The sequence below is a fragment of the Anguilla rostrata genome, chromosome 10 (assembly GCF_018555375.3).
Source record: "Anguilla rostrata isolate EN2019 chromosome 10, ASM1855537v3, whole genome shotgun sequence".
Classification (NCBI taxonomy): domain Eukaryota; kingdom Metazoa; phylum Chordata; class Actinopteri; order Anguilliformes; family Anguillidae; genus Anguilla; species Anguilla rostrata.
The window spans coordinates 15,877,407-15,903,882 of NC_057942.1; the positions used below are offsets into that span (position 1 = coordinate 15,877,407).

The following is a 26,476-nucleotide window of genomic DNA, read 5'->3' on the forward strand; positions in this document are numbered from 1 at the left end:
TCTCCAAGGTGAGGTCATTCTACCATCGGATCTTCCCACAGATACATGAGTGGTCGTCGTGGGAGGGCATAGCTGGCTATCAGTTGAGTGGTTACAGTTATGTAATATGACTAGCAATAAATATTCATTAAAGGAGAAGAACTGTACAGGGCTCATTAAAGTTTTAGGTGGGTCTCGTTCCTGTTTGAAGCAGCTGTCAGATTCTTCCTCTTCACTGAGAGTAAAGGTCTCCCACTTCACTCCAGAGGCACACAAACCCAGAACTGGCTGCCTATGCAGTACCTCATAAATCGCTGGCCAATCAACTGGTGACAAAGCCGAGTTGCTCCGCCCAATGCCTAGAGATGGCAGAATTTGGAAGCTCTTCATCAAGTATTCCCATTACTTTCCTAGCATTTTTTTAATGCTGTCCACGCTTGTGCAGATAGTGGTAATGGTAACCCTGTCTCACTGATGCAGTGAAATTCAGAAGAGAGCAGACCAGCATCCTCTGTAATGCACAGCGTCAGCTGAACCGTGCAGCTGTTCACCGGGATGACATCACGTCCTACACACCTGGCAGATGCAGGCGGGGAGCAGGCGATCCAATGGAGGAATCGTTACTGCATAGTGGCGGTTCAGTCCAGTGGCATCCAACTGATGGCACTCAAAACCATCCCTGCCTGGGCGGTGGGCAGTGCCATGACCAATATTGCATTGCTCTGGTGGCCTCCCGTCCATAGATGGCAGCACTGTGGTTTCATTACAGACCATCGGACGCGTCTCCGGTGGATACGTTACTTGAGAGTCCGGTAGGATCCACACTCATCACTGCATCTGAATACATTCGCAAAGAGAAGCGATATCTGTTGACTCACTACAATGTTTCGGAGTCAATGTCTGGAATAATCTGGAGAATACAAAGCACATGTCCTCGAGTGCATCCGGGCCAATAGCAACAATGATGCTGCTAATTAGCGATGGGCCGAAGGGATTCACTTTGATGAAATATTGATACCAGTTAGGGAGGTTTTCCTCAGCACTTCTCCAGAGCCCAAAGGATACATTTTATTAGAAAATAGACTGTGAACATCACACTGAATGAGAATGCAATGCAGGCAGATTAAACAACATGGGCAAGAACACCCAACAAAAGATACAGATATGAAACCTGTAATTAATGCCATCACATTTTTTCACATGCTCTCAAAAAAGGGCTTCCATATTCAAAGCCCACTTAGCAGATATGTTGGATATTTCACAAAGACACGCCGATTGGTAGTTTTGACGACTTCTGCTTTCAGATATGAATCATACTGGTGTGTTACGGAATTTGTGAAGTAGACTGACGCAAACTAAAAAGACTGACTCTGTTACGGTGCATTCTGCAGACAAGGGTGGCCTTGAGTTTGCGCACAGGGATTTCCTTTTCCCGTTTTGCTTCAACACATTACCCGCGGATTTATTCACTCTAAAAATTCCAACGCCCATCCAGTCTGTTCATATCGATAAATACACATCCAGGTTCCAGGACCTGTGCCCCTGGGAACGTCTTTCTGAAATGATTTAGTTTGCCCCCAGGCTAGCTTGCACTGGTTGTAATGTGACGTGCAATGAGTTTTAAACTCACTAACCAATCACAAAGTGAAATGCTCATGATCCTTGAGATAGTACTACAACACCCCTTAGTGGCCAAACAACAGTTTACATCTTTTGAGAAAGGTTAGACAACCAGACAAGCAGTACAGAGACCAGCTGTTTTAGGTATGCTGAATGTAAACATTAAATTATGTCAAGATTATTCAGAGCCCTAGAGTACCTGCAGATTCTTCTGTAACAGAGAGTGAAGTCAGAAAGGGAACACAGTGCATTTTAATGTGAAATTGAATCACCGCAATGGTTCTTTAAATAACATGAGGTAGAGGCCTCACTAGTGCTGCATGAGTGTTGCAGAATTATGCAAAAAAAAGTGCATAAGCACATTTGAGACTTTCACGGAGATTAGACAAAATCCTACACAAAATAAACACCCCTACTCACAGCCTTCTGTGGTCTTGCCCCCCCTTTGTCATCTTAGTATTTCATTTCAGTGTGAGGATGCTTAAATATGCATTTTATTTGCAAAAAGACTACATTTAATCACAGTTCAACCTACGCATCATGCTATAACTAATTTCAGTCTCTTGCCATAAGCTTAAAATAGAACACCTGACAAATGCCTAAGACTACAGACAGACACAAAGCTCTGTTAAAAATAGGCACGTAGCCGTCGGGAGCTCGAGCTGAAAGGGGTTCGTTTCGGGCAAGCACGGACAGGAGCGAGAGAGAGAGAGAGAGACCGACACATAGCAATTAAGAACAATGGTTGCATTTATTTGACAAACCGAACACAGTTTCACAGGGTGGTAAGGGAAGCATCCATGAGAGAAAAAAAAGCATATTATTTCTTAAATTCATCTTATTGTATTTAATATCATGTTGCTGGTTCCATCCTAAAAAGCATGTTGAAATATCCAGCTCCCCAGTACCTTTTAATTACAGTATCGCCTTTTGAGCAGGTACATGACTGTATAGCAATTGATTTTCAAATGCATCGTCTCGGAGTTAAAATTGTATTCTCTTTATTATTTAAAGATTAAATAAACAACATGGAACACATTTTACAGATATCCAATGAACAGGACGGACAAATGGGATACCAAAAACATTTTTTAATTTTAATTTTTTTCTTAAGTTACGTGGGTTCTGAAGTATTTGGGCATCAAACCAATGAAAAATAACTAGCAGGCATTCGCAGAGCAATGACGGCCTGTTTGTAGATTATTAATGCTTTGGAGAAATTGTCCGTATTCCGCGAAGCCAGTTATTAATTCCTGAATGCCATTTGGGCGGGTTTTATAGCGTAAAAGCATGCTCTGTGACGTCGTTTCACACGCTGCACTTTCAAAACCACAGCTCATTTGTTCATGTGCCTCCGGAGCGCACTAGATCTATCCACAGGAAACGCATTTTAAAAACAAACACTAATAAGTTAGCCAAAAAGAGAGAGAAAAATCAACGATCAATCAAACTTTCCCAACTAACTGGGAGCGCGAAGATAAAAAAATAAAAATAAAAAAAAAAAGGTCAAGGAAAAGACGCTGAATTTCGTTGCCTTCTGAGAGGAAGTGACATCACAGTGAAGATGCAGATGAGGCGCGGGCGCACGTGCGGTTATCGGCGGTCTTTCGGCAGACTGCTTCCATGGCGACAGGCGTCCTCCGGTAGTCCCTTAGTGCAAAGGAGCAGTGGTGCGCCAGAGCCTCCGTAGCTCCATTCTGTCCCTGTGGAGCTCAGAGAAGCCAGTGATGTCATCCAGTGAAGAGACAATGGAGGGAAGGAGCCCCGTTTAGTGCAGTTTCACAGCTGGCCCTTTACACACATAGGGCTTGAGATGTGATACACAGACCTGTTCAAGCTGGCAGTGGCAGAACTCCCACCAGTACAACTCTAATGGTTGTGGGACTTATTTATATCGGCCAGCTGAGCTGGTTTTGTCTGGGGGGACGCCGCCTAGACTTCTTCTGCAACCGTAACACAGTGCTATACTTGCTCGCTGCTCTTTAAGCCAGCCATTGTACAACAGCACAATTCCTACAGCAGCCATCTTCTGAGAAGCCACGGTTAGTCCGACAGTGATGTTAAGTTCAGAAGAGCTAAGCGGCTGTATTCTCATCTCCCTGCAAATTGTCACACCTCGTCCGATTGGCCGCTTAACCGCCTCATTGCGACAGCCGTGATCTACACATAGTGCACGTGTGAAGTAACACAAGCCTGGCCCTGTGCACATCAAGGAAAAACCTATCTGTGAATCGCCACACAACGCAGGAAACGCATGTGAAGAAATATCAAATAAAATAAAAACAAACATCGCAAAAACAATTAGGAGCTGCCTTCCGGAGTGCCAGTCGAGACTCATTTTGGTCTGTCAAACTTTAAGAAAGACGAGCAGGTCAGAAGCTCAATTGCACAGAAACGACCCTGGAAAAAAAAGACGCGACGTCACGGTAACGCTTAGTGTTCCAGCAGCTCAGAACGAGAGTAATTACGGCCGTCCGCGCGAGCGCGCGCTACCGCCCCCTGCAGGTGTCCCCTCGGAACACCTGTCCCTACAGCCCCAGGTCCGCGGCGGCTTCCTGTTCAGACGAGAGAGACGAACGCTCGCCAACGACAGCGGTACCGAGGCCGAATCCTTTAGGCGGACGCTGCCGCTCTTCTCCGTTCGTTTCTGCTCGCGTGCGGTAAGAACACTTGCAGTGTGGGAGGAGAGCGGTGTGGCTCAGTGAGTTTTGTGTAAAAAGGCAAGCTTCCTATAAGGCATTTACAGATAACCACTGAAATGCAGCAGTATTGTTTTGGTGGTTTGCGTGGTTGTAAACTGGGGATTAATCCTGCCTCCCCCCCCACCCACCCATCTTAGTTAAAACAGCCTTTTACTAAGTGCTGTGAATTTAATCCAAACCGTTGCCTTTTGGTCAGTCATTGAAAAAATAAAAATAAAAAACTAGGCGTGCGACTTCTGGAACCGTTATTTTGGACATTTGACCATCTGAAAGCGATTGTTCTCTTCCTCTTTTAAAAAAAATATCTTAAGTGTCTGCGGATATCTAAATCGTATTCACAATTAAATGTGTATGTACAGTAACAGACAATGTTCAGCTAAAAAGACTCATGGCAGCATGCTCTCACACAGACCTTACACCTGACACAAGAAGTTCAGAGGCAAAAACATTCTGGCTGGGGCAAGTCCTTAACAGGAAATGACAAAAGCATGGAGAACCCCAGTTTAAGAACAGTGATAAAAAAAGTAAAGGTTGCGGGCACGTTGCTGGTCCTCTTCCGTCTTTTAGTGATGCACAGTTTGTGCTGCCCAGCGAGTAAACGAACGTCCTTTTCTTCTATGGTAATTGAGTGCGACATCAGCAGCATCCGTGTTAAATAAAATCACTTAAAATGGATGGTGGGCAGGGGGGAATGGGGGGGGGGGGATAGGCACCAATGAGTGAGGAGGGATGGAGATGACCCAAAGCAAGAAAAACCTCAATGATTGGCTGAGGCCGAATGTGCATGGAAGCCCAGCCGATAAAATGGACGTGCCGACCGCCGACGGGGACGAATGGCGCTCTAAAGCTCCTCGTAGTCTCCGCCCTCTCTCTTCGCCGACCCCTCCCCTCCCGCCAAGAAGGCCTCCAGGTCGTCCAAGTCCCCGGGCTTCTTGGCCTTTGCCTTCTTCTTCTTCTTCTCCTTCTCGTCCCCCGTTCCAGCCTCCTCCTTCTCTTTCTTCTTGTGTTTGTATCGCTTTTTGCTGCTTTTGTCTTCCTCCTGGGGAGATCAGTGTGGTTTAGTAGTTAACGAGCAGGTTCTCAGTTCTAACTCCAGGTAATGGCACGGCTGTTGTACCCTTCAAAAACACATACTGTATTTCTTCAGTTAAAAATGGTCAGCAGTGCACATGCAAACGTGTAAACTGAAAGTAGGAAGGAATGCTAGATAAAGGCGTCTTCTAATCAAATAACTTACAGAAACTATCACTGGCATCACTGGAAAGTATTATCAAATACGACAAAAGAGAAAAAAATTATGAGGTCCAATGTCCTTATGTTGAAAGCTTTACCAATCTTAGTTAACCTCACCAGTAACACTATTATGGCATAACCACATTAATGGGCTATAATAGTTTTTCTTAAAAAAAATTTTTTAACTACTCAGAAACATACCTCTTTACTTTTCTTCTTCTTTTTCTTCTTGTCCTTGGAGTGTTTGCTTTCTTTATCTGCGAATAAAAAACCTGATTTAACGGCTTTTCGCATATTTAACGCTGCCAAGCTAATTACTGAACTGTGAGCAGCTGCACTATAAAACCATAAAAACGTAATGAGAGGCTTACGTTTCGCACAGATTTACACATGTTCATACTTTTAATGTAAATTATGGAGAGGGAGGAAGATCCTCTCCATTTCCAGAGATCTGCTTTGCTAATAAATCAATGGCTAATTGCTTCTGATGAATAATGACCTAATGTAGATGGGACTCCAAATGGTGGTAGCCATTTAAGCCAACATAACCACTGCCCTGCAGCAGAAATAAATGAAAATCCAGTTCTTGGAGGGTTGAAGGCTTTCCTGTTTTTATATTTCCACCAATTATATTGGCTGGATTAGCCAATTACCTGCATCCACCCACACTTGGGGACTCATTGACCTGTCCCCATTAAAGACCAATCTACAGTTGTCGTTCATGACCTTGGAAAAAAAATTGTCCTATCAAGAAAATATATGGGCTAATAAAATAATTAAGAGGAAGCTGGAATGAAATCCCTAAAAAGGACACGACCAATTGTGAACTGGGTTCCTCACCCCAGCCCAAAAATATAATTCCGGCTAAAACCAAGAAACCATGAAACTGCATCCTCCCTTTCCAGAGCGTCTGGGGTTGAAACGTGGGAAGAGTGGAGGGATGAAGAGGGGGGGGCACTTGCCTTCCTGCTCCTCGCTGCTGTCCTTGACCTTGGCCGCGCCCTCCGGGATCCCCAGGCCGAACAGGTCCGCGTCGTTCTTGCCCTTGAAGGAGAGGACGGTGGGCTTCAGAGGCTCGGGGATGGCGGCGGGTTTCTGCTCCTCGTCGGTCAGGTCGGACAGGTCGTCCAGCACGGGGAACGCGTCCTGAGAAGAGGAAGGGGAGGGGGGGGGGTCACACCTTGCTTTCACTCACACTGGACGTCCCGAACCAGATCCCAAACAGAGCTCTGCTCTGTCAGGTCTGGTTTAATTACATAATTATCAAGCAAGGAGTTGGGACTCAAGCTTCAAAGACAGATATTATTGATGTCCAGTGTACACAAAAAAAAAAGTACAAACATTGAATAAGTTGTTGGGAAACCATATCTGGCCAGCACACGCTGCACGCCCCATGTCATAAAGTCTACTAGCATCTGGGGACTCTGCGGGAGGACTACAACTCTGCCCTTGCACAAAAATGTCAACTTGGAGACCATCCAATGAAGTAATATTCCACAAAAGACTCCAGTGCTCGAGGACCATCAGCACTTAATGGCTGTGCTGCCTTTTCAGCTCTCCCTAGAGAAAGGCATTGCTGAAAAGTCAAGCGGTCTGCTAGCGTTTTTATGAAGACTCAAAAGTTAAGGACAAATCAGGTTCAATCCAGGCCACCTGTCGTTTGAAAAAAGTGTGGCCTGAAAAGTGTGGTCTGCAGTTTCAATGTTTGGCTTTGTAGTGAGAGCATTGGATGCTTGCTCTCCCACCACTTTCCTGTTCATTACAGTTCAGAGTAAATCACTGAGATGCCACTCATCAATTCTTGTGGATATGTGCAATAATGTGTGTTCCCTTCTGTACTTAATATGAATATTGTTCACAGTAGGTAGAACTGGTGTCTACTGTAACGAAGAGGCAGCTAATGCACTCGAGTACAGGAGTCTGGAAGCTAGTTACAAGAGAGTGTGGTTTCTCAAACCACTCAATCAAACCAATCAGAGTGCTTTACAGTGCAAAGAAAAGCATTATGATTGGTCCAAGCAAGCTGTGATTGGCAGCTCGTTGTGGCTCCCCTGTGGGGTTTATTCTCCAATCGTCCCTGTAGACACAGAGGAGACGACGGGTTGTACCTTCTTGATCTTCTGGCTGTCCGACTCTTCGCTGTCAAAATCGGGGTCGTCCATGACGAAGGACAGCATTTGCTTGGCGACGGGGGCCTCTGGGTCGGTGTCCGAGGAATCCGCCCCGGCGGCGACCCCTTTCTTTCGGCCGTGCTGCGCGGGCTGAGTCGCGGCTGGGGCGGGGGCGAGGGCCGTGACCTCGGGTTTCAGGCTGCTGGTGAGCTTTTCAGCTGGGTTGGCCTGGGTTTCCGCGACGAGGTCAGAACTAAACAAGAAACCACCGCATTACAGCATTAGGAAGTACCACTTCAAATAAATCACCCCGATATGAAAATTGCTCACTTAAAGCAAAAGGACTCGACAGTGCCTGATTCTCAGCTTCGGCAGGTCCGGACAACCACGCCTACCTTTTGCTGTCCGGTCCGCTGTTCCGACTCGTGGGCGGAGCCAGATCTCCCAGCCCCTCCCCCTCGTCGCTAGACAACGTGATGTCTTTGCTGGGGACCGGCCCTTGGGGCAGGGCTTGGGCTAGCTCCCTGTCGTCGGGGTCCAGGTCGTCCTGGAAACCCGCCACCATGGGGTTACCTCCTCTGCCTTCTCCATCGCTGAGGGAAAGGGAGAGGGAGAGAGAGAGGGGGCAGAGGGAGTTCACCTTAGCCATCACACACACCAAAGACTGAAATGTCTTATGAATCGTTAAGCCATTGGTAAGGCACACCCATGACTATCATGGACTCATTAGGGCTCTATTTAAGTGGGACAATAGGAGGCACTCATCCTTAAAAACACCATTTCCAAATGCCTTTCTCCTTCTCCCCCTTTAACGCAGGAACCGTAAGAGGCATTTTATTCACAAATCGCTTGGACTGGAATGCTTCACAAGTCATAGTTCATACATGAGTCAAATGACAGCGCTGCATTGCCTACATAATGGAAGAGATGTGCTGACAACAGGCAAGGACGTACAGCGGTAAAAATATGTATAAAACGTAAAGAGAATGCACGCCGTCCTCGCGTTACCTATCGCTGTCCGCCGCCGCCGCCGCGGTCCGCGGCTTCTCCTTGCCTTTCCCGGGCAGGCTGTCCTCCAGGAAGCTGCGGTCCAGGCCCTCGTCCGGCACGAAGTCATCCACGCTCTGCACCGCGGGCGGGGCCGTGGCGGGGGGAGGGTCTGCGAGGAGAAAGCAGCGCTAGTCTCACTCTGACATTAGAGTTACTCGTTTAGTGGATTACCCAGGTGTGCATCCACAGCCACCTATGGCGTATTGCATAATATACACAAAGATACACAATCACCAGCACTGATACAAACCTAGCAAACACATGATGAAACAACGAATAAGCTGTAAAACATGAGGCTGTTATAAATACAGTCATACATAAGTGCCATAAAAAACATTTTAATGCAAGTCCTTTAGGAAGAGAGTTACAACTGTACTGAAAGTATGGTGTGTCCCTTATTGTAAAACTAGGGACTGCTCCTTCTGTCCTCAAAGAAGCTAGAGGGAGACTCTGAACTGTGTGTCATTACTGCCCACGTCAATGTGTCCAATCCAGCAAAGACACTGTATGGAACAAGACGGTTCACTCCCACCTCATCTATGAGGAGCTGTCAGACACTGGCATGTGCAGAATAAGCAACTGAGCCTCCGCAGGAAAACAGGTCTGCTTTAAAGAAAACCGGACCATGTGTCTGTGAATATAACGGATGGCACTCCTCAACCATAAAATACCTTTAACAAAAAAAGAAAAGAAAAGAAAAAGCATGCTGGGGCTGTCTTTCCAGTAAACTTTGCTTCTCAATGAAGTTTGCAGCTGTCAGAATGCTTTTGACTTTAGTCATGATACACCGAACATAAGTGTCACACTCTTAAATAAATAAAGCCACAAACTGAGGCCTGAAGCAATCAGAAACAATTTCAGCTTCTGAACGGGTGAAGCTTTAGCCAAGTATGCTCTAACATGCCACCTGCTGGCAGCTTGAAAAACTGCAGTTTGAGGCGTGTGGTGGCCAAAGCAGCGCTGCGCGGCTTAGCGACCTCCACGCGGTCTCCTCCTCGCCGCTACACTCTCGAGCGTCATGTGACTTTTCCGACTCCGCCGCTCCGGTGCTCAAAAGCACGAGACTGGATTCCTCGCACGGACGGCGGCGTTTAGCCCGCGTCACCAGCTCTCGAGCGGCGTGCCGACGGACGCTCTGTGAAGCTCTTGGCGTGCCGACGGACGCTCTGTGAAAGCTCTTGGCGTGCCGACGGACGCTCTGTGAAAGCTCTTGGCGTGCCGACGGACGCTCTGTGAAAGCTCTTGGCTTGCCGACGGACGCTCTGTGAAAGCTCTTAGCGTGCCTGACGTGAGCTCAGGCTGGGCTCTCATTCAGAGGCAAGCCGAGTGTGACCAATGAGATCGGAGGCCCTGCACAGCCAAACGTGAAACGGACAAGAAAAAAAGAAAGAGCACCGTGTCCTCCTCGATCACAGACCGAGCACGGCTGTGTGCGCACGTGCGTTTGTACAGTATTTATGTACGTTTGCATACATGTATGCATGTGTGCGTGCGTGTGCGTGTGTGTGTGTGTGCGTGTGTGAGCGCACGCATGTGTGTGTGTGCATGTGTGTCCGTGTGTGTATGTGTGTGTGTGTTTGTGTGCATGTGTGTGCATGTGTGTGCGTGTGTCTGTGTGCATATGTGCGTGTGTCTGCGTGTGTGCGCGTCTGCGTATGTGTGTGTGCGTGTGTGTCTGTGTGTGCGTGTGTCTGTGTGTGCGTATGTGTGTGTGTGTGTGTGTGTGTGTGTGTGTGTGTGTGTGTGTGTGTGTGTGTGTGTGTGTGTGCGTGTGCGTGTGTGTGCTTGCGAGCACGCAGGCTGTCCATGCGGGGACCTGCATTGCAGCAGTACTGGCCGGCTCACCGTCCCCATAGCAGGCCTGAGCTGCACCCCCTCCCAACTCCATCAGTATTCAGTGCGTGCAGCACCACCACCCCCACCCCCACCCCCACCCCCACCCCCACCCCGCCACTCTCACTGAGCTCACCCACTGTCCCCCTATCGCCCTGCCAGAGGGCCACAGTCATTAAAAATTACTTACCAACACACACTGCTCTTACACTCTAACTGGTCTTTTAGATATCTGAAAGGTCAGGTTGATTTTAAGCTTGGGGGGGCAATCATGGCCTTCCAACTGTATTTTTACTGCATCTCTTCCAGAGTCGTCAAATTAAAATAATACTCATCATATTTGTTTATGTACAGCTGGAGCTTTGTTTAAATACCGCACGCTGAACAGTCTGCATCCTTGTCTCACGCAATTAGGACTGAAAGCGTTTTTCAGTCTATCACCTCGCAACAATTATTAATCGTTTATGACAATCATGAACTGGAAGAAGAAAAAAAATCAGTTGGTATCGGGCAAAAATAGCTCCAGTTGGAAGCTGTTCAAAGTCAGATTTTGAACAACAGACAGAAATAACTGGGAGAGAACTTTCTTCAAATTTCAGCACACATCCCCGAGTCAAAATGCTACAGCCAACTGCTCGTCTTGTAATCTGATGTCACTCCTGCAGGGAAAATGCTGGAGAATTTATCTGGTATGCTCCCACCCGCTGTGGCCATGAGATCACACGTTACACTTTACCCATTCATGAGGTTGGACATTTCTAAAAAGCTTCTCCTCGGGGCTCGACACACAGATCGTGCCGTGAAAATGTCTTTGTGGGGACCCGGAAGGAGGGGTGCGTGATTCTGCTGTGTACACGTCCTCAGGTTCGCCAGAAGGGCGATACAGGGGCGCTGTCATTCATCCAGTACTGCATGTGTCACACTATATGTATCATAGACAGAGACACGACCAATCGGAATAACAAGACACCGGTGGTGTAAATTACACTCCACCCACCAGGAGAAACTCAAACCGTGGGGTAGAGCTTATATGAGCACCGGCAAGGACCTGAACTGAACTGCATTTAGCAGACACCTCCATCCATCCATCACCACCCACAGTACACAGGCAAGATATTTTCTTATCGTTCATTGAAATATTTACTCAAGAAACTCGAGTAGTTCTCTGCCTTCAGAGTACAAGAACACAGCTTCACCTAGAAGCTGATGTGCAATCTAGTAGTTTTTCCTAAATTCCAATGACAGACAGACAGACAGAAAGACAGACAGACAGACAGACAGAGTGGACTCACCAGGCTTAGCAGCCGGAACTTCGGGGGCGGAGCCCATCCCGAAGAGCCGGGAGATGATGCCACGTTTTGGGGGCGGGGCTGCTGTCGCCGCGGCGACCGGCGGCGTGGGGGAAGGAGCGGGACTCTCAGGCGCCTGCGACGGGGGCTGTGTTTCAGCAGCAGGGGGCGCCGCAGCCACGGGAGGAGCGAGGGGGGGAGGAGGGGAGGGAGAGGGCGAAGGGGACTGCAGAACCTGGGAGGGGATCGGGGGCTGCGGGGTGCCGGGACTGGAGCTGCCCGTGGAGGCGCCGCTGGGGGGCACGATGGGGGACTGGGACCCCGAGGACGGGCTCTGTCCGTTGGCCGGGCCTGGGGAACCATAGCCTTTACTGCGGGCTTCCATCATCTCCAAGAAGCTGAAAAAAATAAACATTTGTCAAACACCAAAATGAAAAGCCTTTGTCTCTCAAAGCAACTCTCTTGCACATTTCCGTTGCAGCTGTGCGTGTAGGTGTATGTGTCTGTGTCTGTGCGTGTCGGTGTTTGTGTGTGCGCGCCTGTGTTTCTGTATGAGCGTGTGTGCGTGTCTGCGTGCCTGTACGTGAGCATGCGTGCGTCTGTGTGAAGCGTACATGTCGTAGTTCTGGTCCTCTGTCTCCTGCTGCACAGTCAGCTCCTCCAGGGTGGCGTCGATGTCCAGCTGGTTGGTCTCCAGCTGCCGCAGCAACGTTTCCCTCTGCAGATAGGGGTGCAGTGTTAGGAGCTATTAGTGTCACCTCACAGACAGCAAAACAAACAGAGGCCAAGACTGATGCATGAAACAAGCAACCCAGTGCAACCTCATCAGGGCGGGGCTGGACCATTATGACATCATTTCCATTGGACATGCTGTCGCTGAGAAGTAAGCTCAGCTAGCCAATACAACACTAGCGGATAATGTGTCAGCTCCGTCTTCCTGTATGCTATCAATAATGAAGGAAGTCTGAAAGAGGTGCTGTGTTCAGTCAGTTCACGTGACCACAAGAAGGGGAAAAATATGCCGACAGGGCCACAAAACCTGAAAAAAACCCACGCGGGCCCTTGAAACAAAATAATTCTGAAGTGACAGATGATAGGTAATTAATCAAATTCTTCAAGCACATCACAGACGTTCAAAAATAGAGGGCAACCTGGGTACGTTCATGACATCGTTCAAAACGTTTTCAACATACCCGGAGTATAAACCCATGTTCATGTTTACACATCAGCCTTGGACTACAAGTTCCACTGAATTTGGGTTAATTTAGAAAAAAAAAAAAAAAATTGTAAAAGTTCCTCTCCAAATCAGTCATACATACACACACAGTTTCCAACATCATATCATAACTGACAATCAGTTTGAACATATCTGCATACCCTCTGATGATGCGTAAAAAGGGACAAATCAATCTGTCAGGCCTGAGGGTTGAACAATACACTCACGAGGGCTGACAGTAAGGCTACATACTTAAAGATCTTTGCAGGCGTGGCTGAGATGCGGCCTGACACAGTGAGCTTGAAGTGCAGCGCGCTTGCTTAGAGCATTCTGCATGAACGATGCAGGTGCTCAGAAGCAGTCCCCGGTGGCCTGTAAAAATAGACACGCTCGCACAAAGCCACATCGGTCGCTTTCGACCGTTCCGTTTCTCGTTCTTGCGTGGTAGAGGAGGAGGAGGCCGTCCCAGCCGCTGTGGGGGCGGAGCAAACGACTGGGGGCGCGAGACGCGAGAGGCCGAGGCAAGCGGAGGCGGGACTGACCTGCAGCTGCAGAAACGGAATGTTGAAGAACCTGTGCAAATACTTCAGGCCGAAACCGTTCTTCATGGAAGATTCGGCATAGTGGATGTAGGATGAACCCATAGGTCTGAAAATGGGGGAAAAAACATAGCACGGTTACACTGATTTCGGCACCCTTTGTTTCCTCTTTTGGAATCAGAGGGGGTTACGGTGCACACGTCTATGAGCAGATGACCATTTTACACTGTGAAGACCACACAGCAATACAGGAAGGAGCTTGAGCAGAGGCATATCTTTCACAGAGGAATAGCAGTCTTAGGGTATCCACTCCTTTGATGGATGGACCTAATGCGGCAGTGAAACAAGGAACCCCAACCAATATAAATCCACCTAAAGCTCGGGGGGGGGGAGGCAGTTGGCTAATGATATGGTGGATAGAACCTGCCACTATAGGGCCCAGCCCGTATGCATTGTGAGGATGGGAATACATTCATGAAGCTTCATTTATCAGGCTATTACTAAATTCCACCACTAGGTGGACGGGCTTTCGGTGTACCCAGAGGCCGAGACGGCCCCGTTCAGACGGTGTGGTGTTGAGGGGCATCAGAGCGGGCAAATACGGAGAACTGGTCCTGCTGAACGCAACCACCCGAGTCACGAGGGCGCGCGAAGATGGAACGGCGCCCCCTACCTGTTGAGGCCCGAGATGAACTCGTGGATGTCGTCGGGGAGGATGACGCGGTGCTCGCCCATGTCCCGGTGGTTGCCGAGCACGCACACGGGCACGTGGGTGGGCACCTTGGGCAGCTCCCGCAGGATGTAGTTGAAGGTCCTGCGAAGGAAGCCTTGGTCAGTTATAAAAACAATGACATCACACCAAGGTCATGTTTTGGGAAACCCCAACCTACTTCTCTCGTCCAATTAAAATGCTGTCACACTATATATTGTGGAGGTATACAGTACAGTTCTTTACAATATTAGGTCTGCTGATACGCTCTCTGCTCTTAAAACTAGCCTAAAAACGTTTTAGTTTTAAAAAAATCTGCCTTCTGTAACAACTGACAGCTATTCTGTGCTTTCCCCCCTTTTTAATCACTGGGTTATAACGTTACGGTTTTATCATCCTTTTTACTGTGTCTTACTTTAACTGTGCTTATTTCTTCCCCTTGTTTCATTCTTTGTTTTTTATCATTGCCTTCTCGCATATTGCAATTTTATCTGCCGTTCGTCCTTCTCATTAACGCTGCTTTTATTGTTCCCACGTGTTGTAATTTTATACTTCATTCTTTTATCTGTTCTGGAAAGCACTTTGTGATCTGTGCTTGAAAGGTATTATATAAATAAAATGGATTTATTTATTATTTATTTACAGAAGACATTTACAAAAGATAAATTATACAGTCCGCAGAACAAACAGTGCTCCCACTGTACAGCAGTTTGATACATCCAGGGTTTTCCACAAACTGGTTAGCATACAGTTAAAAATAAGTTTCCACTAAACACCCTCAACTGCTTCTAGTACAACCAGGAATGTCTCGAAATGCTATGCATTCCACCCCTGATACAGATTTGATTTGCATGTTTTAAAGCGCATTTATACAGTTGCATTCTTCAACAGTCCTGTTCAATAGAAAGTCTGCACAAAGATCTGACCCCCTAACACTTGACAAATACAAAATTGATAAGCTTCGAGTTGGTATAAAACACCAACTATGTTCACATATTTTGCAACAGTTTTATTCTAGGGGCTACAAAAAAAAGTGAAATATTTGATCCGTTTAGCCTTGAAGGATTTTTATTTGACGAGGTGCTTAAAGGGTTAAAATCAGCCGCAAAACGCATGCAAAACTGGATTTCGGATAATCAAACGTTGAAACCATTGCAGGACATACGCACTTACAGTGTCCTTGAGCTGACATGCCGAAGCTTGTTTGCGCATTATGGAAATTTACTGTAAATCATCTGTGAATCCTGTTTACACGGCAACGCCGGTGCAGGCCCAGCTGCGTGTTACGCCGGGGTCCGGTTACGGACGCACATAACAGGAAGAGAAGAGGTTCCGGTGCCACGGCTACAGAACTCTCACCACTGCTTGGTGATGTCGAACATCAGGATCACGCCGTTGCAGTTCTTATAAACGTCAAGGAACTGGGCATCCAGAGCCATCTCACCTTCAGACTGCGGGCAGAGGAGAAACACTGTATATATGTACATGTACACATTAGGGGAGTAACAGTACACATATTCGTATGGAACCGCTCGGAGCGGGAGTTTCAGTGTGCCACTGGCTGCAATCCGAAGAATTACAGTCTTGCTTTAAAGCACGGGCAGAACATTTTTTTGTTACATTACATTACATTACAGGCATTTGACAGACGCTCTTATCCAGAGCGATGTACAACAAAGTGTATAAGTGTACAACAAATTAGTGCTCAATTTAAAGTCAAAACTTAAGTGTTTTGAGTTTATTTTGTTCAGCAACAAATAATGGCTAGTTAGCCACATTTTCTGAATAAATGAGAAGCAATTTTATGTATCCCAATCTATGAATTTTTTTTCTGCTGGACCGAAAATGTACCGAGCCATGAAGTCGAAACTAGGGCACGTACCGAACCAAGATTTCAGTGCAGCATTGCACCCCTACAATACACGTGTGCTCGCAAGTGTGCGTGCATGTTTATTTATACACAAATATCTTTGCATACATATACCCAGGTCAATAAAGGTCGCATGTCTGTCACAGCTGTTGATATATGAAATATGATTCAACAAAGGGACTAAAATTCTATCTGGTAGATGCCGCAGGGACAGGCCTAGCTCTCAGAAAGCTTTTGGCACAGTCGTAGTCGTGAAGAACCGACACAAAGATGGGTTTGGACAACGTAGGGCCCGAAACCAAACTGAAATCACCATACCTCCTGGGGCTCGTTCTCCAGCTTCAGGCTCTCCCCTCGCTTTTTACCTTTACCTACAGCCGTTCAGAAAAACGAAAATCAAAACTTCACCATTAGAACACCCGGGGCGTTAAAAGTCACACCCTGTTGCAGTCTCAGCAGGCACGTTAAAACCAAAGCGCAAAACAACCAAATAATAATAGTTATCACTCACATTTTAACATTTCCAGATTCACACACAAACTTGCTTGTGAAAATTAATTTGAGCAGACGCGTCACATCGTGTTAAGAGGGTGGATGAATGACAAAGGACACTGATGGTAATGGGATTGCGTTTGTAAAGAGCCTTTCATGGACCTCAAAGTAAGTTGCAGTTTGTTAGGGTTGCAGCTCTGTTGAACTACTACAAATCTCTTAAACCCATCTGAAGTGGTTCGGCATCGATTGTGACCTAGACCGCTCAACGAATATTGGCAGGGGTGGAGAGTAAGGGACTTAAGTTTGCTTGTCTAAGTGGAGGATGTTTACCGTTGGGTCGACACAGCCAGATTAATTGTTTTCCCAGGACTTAAGGTTATATCGTGTTTCGTGTGTAATATGCCACAAGATATTTAGTGATAAAGATTAGTCGTGGTTTAACTTGGGACTGGCCCTTGTACGGTTTCCCTATCGCTGCGTTGGGGCATTGGTTATGGTCTTGGTCCAGAGGTTGAGAACGCTCCCTACTCGCCTGTTAACAAAAAACTGTTTCTCCCACGTCTCCTGCTCAAGCCCCAACCGACAAAGCTTAAGAAATCTTACAGGATAAAGTTCTGGCGCAGTACGCCTCCTGGAGAGTATGCGTCACATACGTTTAACAACTGTGAGTAAACACGAGCGCGGTGCGTTTATGAGTCAGCCACCAGGATGCAAGGTGGAGCTATATTAATAATTCAAACCCATTATTAAGGAAGGTGCTCACTGGGAAAATGCAGGTGCACCCACCTCTGGAGTGAACACTTAGTATAAGAGCTAAGGTTAATGAGCGTTGGGGCCAAGGCTGAGTCGAGAGAAAGAGATGAGCTCTCCTACTCTAATATTTAAACGTCTAATATCGCTCTCTAAATGTCTCTCACAGGATTCTGGCCTCCAATTAATTATATTTGTTAAACTGAATAAATTATGATTTAAAAAAAAGGAAGATAATAATAAAAGGTAATGTACTCTATATACGTATGTCAACCTAATTGAGATGTATATAAAGGGAAGATACGCATAGCTGTTAGCCATCAGTGACCCAGTGATTTGAACCAATCATTCTCAGTGGTTTGCTTAAGAAAGCAAAACCTTTTGACTGGACCGTGGACGTGTCGGGGACTGACAGCTCATTGTAGCTCCGCCCTAATCTCCCATGAATAGCATTAGCCAGCGAGCGCGCGCAGGCGACCGCAGAACAGTCGGGTACATTAAAACAGGCCCGGGTGCTCGTATTACAGAGCCGCGGCGCCGCTCGCTATCCTTCCGCCGCGGCCTGCACACAAAGCTCCCGGGCTCCGGCGGCGTCCGTGGATTTCCGACCGGCGCTTTCGCCCCGTGTTTGTTCGGTCGCACGGCAGCCACCGGAAAAAGGGCCGGCCCTTGTTTGCACTCACACAATAGCACACAGGAGGCAAGCCCACGGGACCACAAACAGAGCACAGCCTAGACTCTACAGACTCAGCAGGCTCTCACCTAAACCTTCGGGAAGAGGGGTTTTTTGGCCTGAAGGAATCGCGGCGGGGGAGGGGGTGGGGGAGGAGGGGGGGAGCAAGAGAAACAACATTAATATCAACCACCGTCAAGAATTCACATCACACCAACTTGACAAACAAACGCGCAATGGTGTCAGGCTGGAATGGACTGCAGTTCAAATCCAGTAAAAAAAAAAGTAATAAAAATTAAATTAATAAATAAAAAATGTGAAGGTGAGAACAGCAGAAGTAAATAGACAAACACACATACAGTTGTACAAAACAACATGCTTTTACCTTGAGCTAATTAATCACAGTATCTCGCACGAGGACTTTGTCACATGCACACGGCTCATGTACTTAAATCAAGGGTCTTGTGCTCCAGTTTCATTTTCAGGTGGTATCGGCCTAATCCCTGCACAGTGGGCCTTGTAAAAGGTTTAGCTGACTGGCCATGCCTGCCTTTCCTCAAGAGGCTATCATCCCAGGATTTTTCAGAAAATATCATTCTTTGTAACAATCATGGAAATGCGTGCAGCCGGCTACAAATTATGCAGTCGTCTAGCTGGGCCGCGCAGACGCTGTGCTGGAGGGCTGCGCCGACTGCGCAGCCAGGCTGCAGTCTGCGCAAGAAGCCCTCCCTGTGTGGGCGATGCCAGGGACAAACATACACCGCCCCATGGCACTCCCAGCCACGCTGGCATTGTCAGGGCCCGATTCTGGCAAGCGGGGTGCTCTCAACGGGGTGAGTCACAGCTTTGGCTGCATGTGCCACCGGGGAGCCAATGAAATATGAATAAACATTCACTCTTTCAGGAACAGAAGTCTTATGGGAATAGACAATAAAAGGAGCTTTAATAAAGGGAAGTGCCTCTCATCAACAGAAGCTGAAAGAGAGCAGGGCTTGACGGTGTCGGTCTAGAGCCCGACACTATAAAAGGCATTCATTAACCCAATGACTTCAGCTGCTTCATCGGAAAGGCACACTGCTCAGAAATACTGTTGAAACAGTAGAGCTGCTAGCAGAACTCAAAAAGGTTTTTCATGAAAAATTTTTAAAAGTTAAAATGTTATATGTTAATTCAGGGAATTCCTCCTGAGGGCTGTTTGGGCTTCCCTTGCATGTTTTTCTTTTTATTCAATTTTTGTATGTGTAAATTGCCTTTTTGGCTTTTAAAAATGTGCTAAATAAAGAATAAAGAATAACACAAAAAAATATAAATAAAATAAAATAAAACAAAATAAAAAGCAAACCTCCATCACTGGCTTTGATGTTGTGGCGAGCATAGTCTCACCTTTACAGTTTCAGGGGAAAATAAAACAAAAACATCAGGATGTGCCGTTACTGAATTTTGATGATGCTCAGGATTTTTATGCAGTCATGTGATTCGTCCCCATTCTGTCCAAATCTGAAAGTGCTTTCATCAGATTGATGTCTCCACTTGACACCCTTGCCTTTAAGTAGGACTGCGTATTATTGACATTTCTATTTGAATCATGATTCAGACTGATCTAAAAATATGCAAACTTAATTTACGGAGTCCACTGCTTCAACAAGGTAAAATACCCTGTATTTTTATAGTTTTATACTTTATACTTTTTCTCGTTTCTTACATACTGCACCTTTAACCATTTGAGTATTTGAGCATTTCTCTTTTTAGTTATGTTAGACAGGCCAATATTTAGAATTGGCAAGTGAAAATAAATGTTATGTCAATTGTTGTCTTTAACAGTTGACTCAACAACACTTACAGCATATTGTTGTATTCTACGTTCATTCAAATAATAATGCGACTAACATATAATCAGGAAACAATGGGGCACCAGATTCCAAGGATGAAGGCACATACACAACGAGTAAGGGATAATGTGCAGCGAGTGAGTCATCAGTTTCAAACTAAGCTCTGACAGGGTGAAGCAACCCCGTAGCAAAGCAAAAAATGCTGACATCTAAACCTAACCTCAACCATTACACATCTTCCAAGTCAGCTGAAAGTGAATCAGGACATAAAGCAACCTATCCTCACGCTTGCAATTCTCAGATCAGCTCCCTAATAGAGGTCAGTTCGCATTCTCTCTCACACTGAGCTCAATAACAGGCGGACGATAAAAACTCACCTTTGTCCACCACGTCCCAGACCTCCACCTTCACCACATCATCCGTTGCTGTGAAGGAACAGAGAGACAGAGACTGATAAATATCAGACAACCCAAATGACCACACTTACACACACATAATCATTCAGAGCTTAACCAAACCCCCAGACAAAACCCACTGACAGTTTAACCACAGCCTACTGAAGGAACTAATGCATTACAGGAAGTAGTATTAAAACATCTTTAAAGATACAAAACATGATTACCTCCAGAGCGGCTTCAATTCTCATCAATATTTATGAGCAAGACCAGAAATTGGAGAACCAAAAAATAAACAAATATTTATACTTACTTTCTGTCCCTGTAAGTGTGTATGAGTCTACAATCATTAACCTATAATCTATTTCCTATTCTATAAAACCTATTAACGTATCTATCACGTCTACAATCTACACATCTAGTTTTCAGTGCTAATAGTCTAACCTATTGGGTATGCGAGTTATGGAGCACAGAATTTACCTTGTTGCCCACCCAGATCTCAACAGTGTACAACAGTGCGTTCAAAAGGAAGGGTGCGTAAAAGAACAAGTTATCTCTGATTACTCCAAGAGATCAGTAAGAGCGCAGCACAGATCAACACAATTAAAATTAGACACAAATAACCGTGCTTGCATATTTCGCTTTGCAAAGACAGTACGGACAAACTAATTATCTGAGAGGGTTGAGATTTCGGATCAGCGTGGGTACGCCGGTCTACTTTCCTGCAGACATCCTCATTAAAGAAATGGCTTAATTTATATTTCCAGCCGTCTCTGTGGGGGGGGGGGGGCTCATCGGCATAGGCTAAAAGCACAAGGGAAAGCCAAAATAATGCGGCAGGAGTTTAAATCAAGCCCGACTTGTTCTTTTTTGTTTCACTGGCAGGAAGAAGCCCTTGGCCAGAGGTAGGTACTGCTGTCTGTACAATATCGGAGACAACACAACGGCCGTTCAGTACAGAGGAGGCCTTGGGGGAAAAACATCTAACAGGAGAGCTGCACTTTGTTCTGAGCGGCCCCCGGGGGTTGCCAGGCCTTTTTGGGAATTCACTCTGGCGAAAAAACGCCATTGCGGCGTCAACAACTTCGGAGCGAACGGTAGCTTGAAGCGCCGGAGGGATTCAGCTATTGTCACTGCGAAGCCTTCCTCTATTTTATGGGCCTTCTTGAAATAACGGAAGAGTCGCAGCAAAATGAGCTCTGTAATCCGCAGACATTTCAACATTTTTAACATAGTCATTAAACAGATGCCATTACCCAGAGTGACATGCAAAGTGCATACGAAAAGATAAAGCGAAGGGCTGTCATGGCACAATTTTATTAGCGGCACAACTGACGGCAAGTGTCATTACTCAAAAACACAATGTTAAGTGCCACAGTTTTTCCAAGAGGGAGTTTCATGATACTATGCTATAAGTAGTACACTGGATTTGAGGACATAGTGCTAAATGTACAATAAGTGTGTCCAGGTCTATATTCAATCTAAAATAAATGTTTAGAGTATAGCATGGGGAACAGTCTGTTGCCAAGATACAGCTTAAACAGAAGTTTTCAGCCCGTATGCCGGAAGACTCTGCTCTCCTGACTGATGTGAGGAGTTTATTCCAGCATTCTGTCAGAGAGAACAGACTAGACCGATATGACAATAATTGAGGTTTGGAAGGGACCAACATGCTGCTGCCTTTATTGAAATGAGATTTTCCCTGACAAACACTGATGGCTCATGGCAGCCGAAGGTTTGTATGCCTGGGTCTCTCACTCACTTGCTGAGTGGCTCCCACAGAGTAATAACAGTAGCTTCATTTTACCACTAGGTGGCCACACAGGGGATTTAACAGCATAAAATATTCAGCACAGTAATGGCAGCCCAGGACAGTATACGTCCAGTTCTTATAGACAGCCTGTATGCTGGGGTTGGGGGTTGGAATAGAAATGGATTTTGGGTGGGTAGGCCAATGGGAGGAGAGATCAGCAGCCATGCTGGTGAAAGGAAGGATCAGCATGGAACAGGAAAAAAGACAATCACAAGACCATATTCAGCTATGATGCAATTAATTTAAAAAATTGATTACTTTGCCGCCGAAACCTGCTCCCAACAGTGCTGAGAGTTGATATCTTGCAACACAATCAGTCATTAATTTAATTAACTGACATGAATGATTAAGCTGAACAGCACTGCTACAACCATGATGAATGGTCAACACTTCTTCAATGATGTAACAGGATGCCCCTCAGACTCCCAAAGCAATATTTGCCTGTACCAAAGAATTCACAAAAGCTGCTACATTCGCTGCCACTGTCAGTTCCACAACAGTCACAAAACGTGGGCGATTCTGACCCAGGTTACTCGGCTGGTCTAGGAGGTTGCATCCAGATTTCACACTTTTTTGTTAACTTTTTAACAAAAAAAACTGTCAATCATCAGGACAAAAATCTGACAAAACTAAGCAATCATTTTGAAGGGTAAAATGGCAGGTGGCAACAATGGTGGGAAAGGGGCAGGGTGGTGGTGAAAGAGGGGGGCTGGAAAGACAACTGAATTTGATACAATTGTATTGAATCTGTAATTGAAACTGTGAAGGAGGATTAACATGTACGGCACAGCAGATTTGACCATCTTACTTTTGTAGTTCCAGTGGATGCTGGTGGCCTGGATCTCCTGGGTGGGAATGTACTCCTCCAGAAACTTGTGTCCCTGAAGACGGTGCCACAGCGTGCTTTTGCCTGTGTTCCTGTCTCCACGGATCACTATCTTCACTGGGTTGGGAAAGAGGAGATAGAATAGATCCGGATCCTTTTACTGCTGCGCCAGGGAGGGAAATAACACTGCTAATATGAAGCAGTTAGCAGGCAATGAAAACCGCCTCTTGGTAATATGCTAACCTACTTAGGACAAGACCTGGATGGGCTTAAACTATGTAAGAAGAGTTATTTCCATTTTTGAGTACACTGTACTGGAGGACTAGGATAATTTACCAAATGCTGTTGGACATCCCAAAGAAAACCATTAAGAGACGTGTTCAAATGATGCACATTTTCCACTTTCACACACTAATGAGACTACATACAGCAGACAAAAAGTAAGATAATCCTGAGAGCAACTGCAATAAAACAGCAAAAATGACCCCATTTACAGAAGATACTTAAAAAAAGAAACACCCTATACCTCCTCCAAGTTTGAAACATAATCCCTGGGTCAATTCAGGATGGTAAGCTTGTCCACCGACACAGAAGCAGCCCGCTACAACTGGCACAGGGTAATAACACAACTGTTCAACCTGACGACATTAAGCACAATCAGTAGGCCTGCATGCTTCTTCCCCGCACAATCTCAATGATATATTAGAGCTGTGTGTCAGGGACATTACTTAACCTTCCTGCAATTTGTACTAGGGGCTATTGTTCTCTTTCATGGTGAAAACCACAAGGCAAGGGGGTGAGCAGGTGAATTAAATTAGGCTATGTTTTTTTATGTCTTATTCCTATGTCACTCCATGCTGGTTCACTGTGACTGCCAGTTTCCCTGCTAATGATTCGAAAGGCACAATCTTGCTCAAATCTCTGAATAGACTTTGCAGTAAATAATCAAAAAATAAGCAAAACTATTTGCACCTATCCTGAGGGAGAAGATTTCATTGTCTGTAATAGGTGGCTTTTATCAACAGTATGACATGGTGCTTGTTACATAACTTTAATAGAAACACATTTTAATTTTCCATATTGCTAAGGCCAGCACTTACTGTTGTACTGGACTCCCTTGGCAAAGCGTCGCTGCAGACTCTGGTTCATTGACTGCAGGCCAGCAGGGATGTTCTTGTCCCTCACCTGCCCTGGCTCAGACCCAACCAGCTTCTTCAGAGCCGAAAACATCTTGATGCTGGTAGAACCCCCTTTACATGCAATATAAAGTCCGCAGCACTAATCTCTGTCTCACTACCTCACCCAAGGACACCCAAGACTGAATGCTTTAAAAGCAGAATGCCCATAAGCAAATGAAAATAATAATAATAGAAAAACAAAAAAAATGTAGCTCTAGCACACAGGCCGTGCTGTGCTATTACAGGACAGAGACATAGGCAATTAAATGGATGGTAAACAGTCAACTGTTGTACTGGATGTTTGTCATATCTTCAGGCCAAATGTGTGTCCCATCGGCACTTACTAATTCTAGATTCAGTAACATTAAAATAGAAACAAACAAAATGTCTTATCTTCAGTGTCGATTTTTGTTTGGTCAGATCACCAATTAATCAATCTTGACGGTGTATGTCCAGCTACCGACGTCTATGGAGAAAAACAAACATAAAAATGTTGTTAATTTTAATGCAATGATTTAGCTATCCATTATTAACACTCATTGCATATGATACCGGCTAAGGAGCTAGACGTGCTTGCACACCTGCCGTCAATGAAAATAAATGAAATTATTTAAAGCGAAAATGCAGTATTCAAAGACAGCGATGTGAATTCACGTGATGATACCGAGGTATATGGTTTATATCGTATCAATAGCTTGCTTGTTAGCCATCTACTTCAAAACAGGGTTAGACGTTCAAAATCTACAGCGAGTTAGTGTAACAAATACTGCCAATCTGAGATGCACAAGCAAGTAACTTTCAGTACAGTAGCCTGAACAGGAATCATCCAACAAGAACCGTTGCCCGTCACATCAGGACATAGCTAGCTAAGCTAAGGTTGAAACAGCTGGCGAGCTAAGCGGACACAGTGGCGTCTGTTTTCTGTCAATATACACGCTAGATATTAATGATTCCCTAGATCAAACATGAATCCGATTGCTGACGAAGTCACCTTTATGAACTTGATCACCAGACGCTTTTTTCCCATTACCGGCAGCTCTCACTCCTAAATTTTATAATAAATCAGCCACCTACGTGGCCAAAGCATACCGGATAGCGAACTAACGAGCTAGCTGGCTAGCGGGCTATCAATACGATACCGTGGATTTTTGGCAGCTCGACTTGCTAGCTAGCTAGACTGTCTCATAATTTGCGTATTCGTTTTCAACGTACTTACACCGAAAGCTGTATTCTACGGCATCGATTATAGCAACTGGTTCCATTCTGCGGCTTCATCTTTAAACCTAACAGACTGACATGGCTAACTGTAAAACCACCTCCTCTCCATCTTCCCAGAGAGAAAGAGCATCATTCTTCTGCAGCAGCCATTTTTCCTGCTTCCTCTTCAGGCACAGTTCTCAATCAAGACGCTGTCTAATCACAGGATCTATTTTACAGTGAACTGTTTTATTTGTCAGGCGCCTCCAGCGGCAGGGTGATGTTATTGTATAAACGACTGCGCGTGTTTTTATCTGTTCATTATTACAAACAGAATGCAGGACAACAGCTTATAAATTAAGAAAATAGAAATTAAACACGTTTTCCTTGTTTACTGCAAGTTTGACTTTCCAATTGTAGAATGTGTGCGACCATGAGGCTTCAAGGTTTTAAAATATGAATCATGCAAAATATTTGATCAGGTCTGATTTATTATATCTGCATTGACATATTTTTGACAGGACTATTTGGTTTTACAGGACCAGGGTTGCAAACCCATTCCATAAAACAAGAGTCTACAACCTGGTCTGGTCCCAGAGAAACTACAGGGCCTATACATTTTTTTTAATAGTTACTAAGCACTTAATTTATAAAGAAGTTGATTATACACTTAGCCTCACCTGGATTGAGCCTGAATTGGCTGCTGATTTTAAGTATGGAAAAAACTGCAGACCCCTGCCACAAAGCAAACATTTGTTGTAGCCCATAAACTGATCTAAATGGAGGACATACTTTCTATTCATTCCAAATGCACAGTTGATTAATTCAATTAGTTGAAAACAGTGAACTCACAGGACCTGCTTTCTTGGGACTGAATTCATCTCTAATATTGTGTTGAAAAATATAACTTAGCAGACCACAAGATTCAATGTACTGGCCTGTTTCACCTTAAAATCAGGATGCTGTCCCAATAAACCAGGTGAGGTGAGTAGCTGTGTAATTAAAGACTTTAACTGAGCAAGCAATGCAAAGCCGAAACAAATCCTGTGTGACCACTGGTATATGAAGAATTGTAAGTCCATAACAGTGGTCTCCAACCCTGGTCCTGGAGAGCTACAGGGTCTTCTGGTTTTTGTTTTCACCTTAAAATCAGCACCCAATTGAGACCC

The 26,476-nt window shown here is 45.5% G+C and overlaps 1 protein-coding gene across 5 annotated transcripts; it reads right to left on the reverse strand.

Moving 5' to 3' along the window:
• Positions 1–2,331: 2,331 nt before the first annotated feature.
• LOC135265121 (rab-like protein 6) lies at positions 2,332–26,329 on the reverse strand. 5 transcript variants are annotated; one of them, XM_064354414.1, is made up of 18 exons: positions 26,160–26,329; positions 25,988–26,042; positions 24,033–24,576; positions 22,915–23,049; positions 20,276–20,323; positions 18,159–18,188; positions 16,470–16,522; positions 15,641–15,732; positions 14,246–14,386; positions 13,576–13,681; positions 12,432–12,535; positions 11,821–12,215; positions 8,654–8,804; positions 8,041–8,238; positions 7,643–7,898; positions 6,497–6,680; positions 5,736–5,791; positions 2,332–5,340 (listed from the first exon to the last, which is right to left on the reverse strand). In XM_064354414.1, exons 3-18 carry the CDS (start codon positions 24,160–24,162, stop codon positions 5,143–5,145), a joined length of 2,277 nt encoding a protein of 758 aa, XP_064210484.1. In that variant the 5' UTR covers positions 24,163–24,576; positions 25,988–26,042; positions 26,160–26,329; the 3' UTR covers positions 2,332–5,142. The 5 variants fall into 5 exon arrangements, with proteins under 5 accessions (XP_064210484.1, XP_064210485.1, XP_064210483.1 ...); XM_064354415.1 differs by lacking the exon at positions 25,988–26,042; XM_064354413.1 differs by lacking the exon at positions 26,160–26,329 and having other exon boundaries at positions 25,988–26,132.
• Between the last annotated feature and the right edge of the window lie 147 nt (positions 26,330–26,476).

Excerpts from the sequence above, each read along its gene's own strand:
- LOC135265121 (XM_064354415.1), bottom strand. The coding sequence starts at position 24,162 with ATGTTTTCGGCTCTGAAGAAGCTGGTTGGGTCTGAGCCAGGGCAGGTG. Across the intron at positions 20,324-22,914 it reads CATCCACTGGAACTACAAAA|CAACGGATGATGTGGTGAAG; the intron begins GTAAGATGGTCA and ends GTTCCTTCACAG. Across the intron at positions 15,733-16,469 it reads TGGAGAACGAGCCCCAGGAG|TCTGAAGGTGAGATGGCTCT; the intron begins GTATGGTGATTT and ends CTCTGCCCGCAG.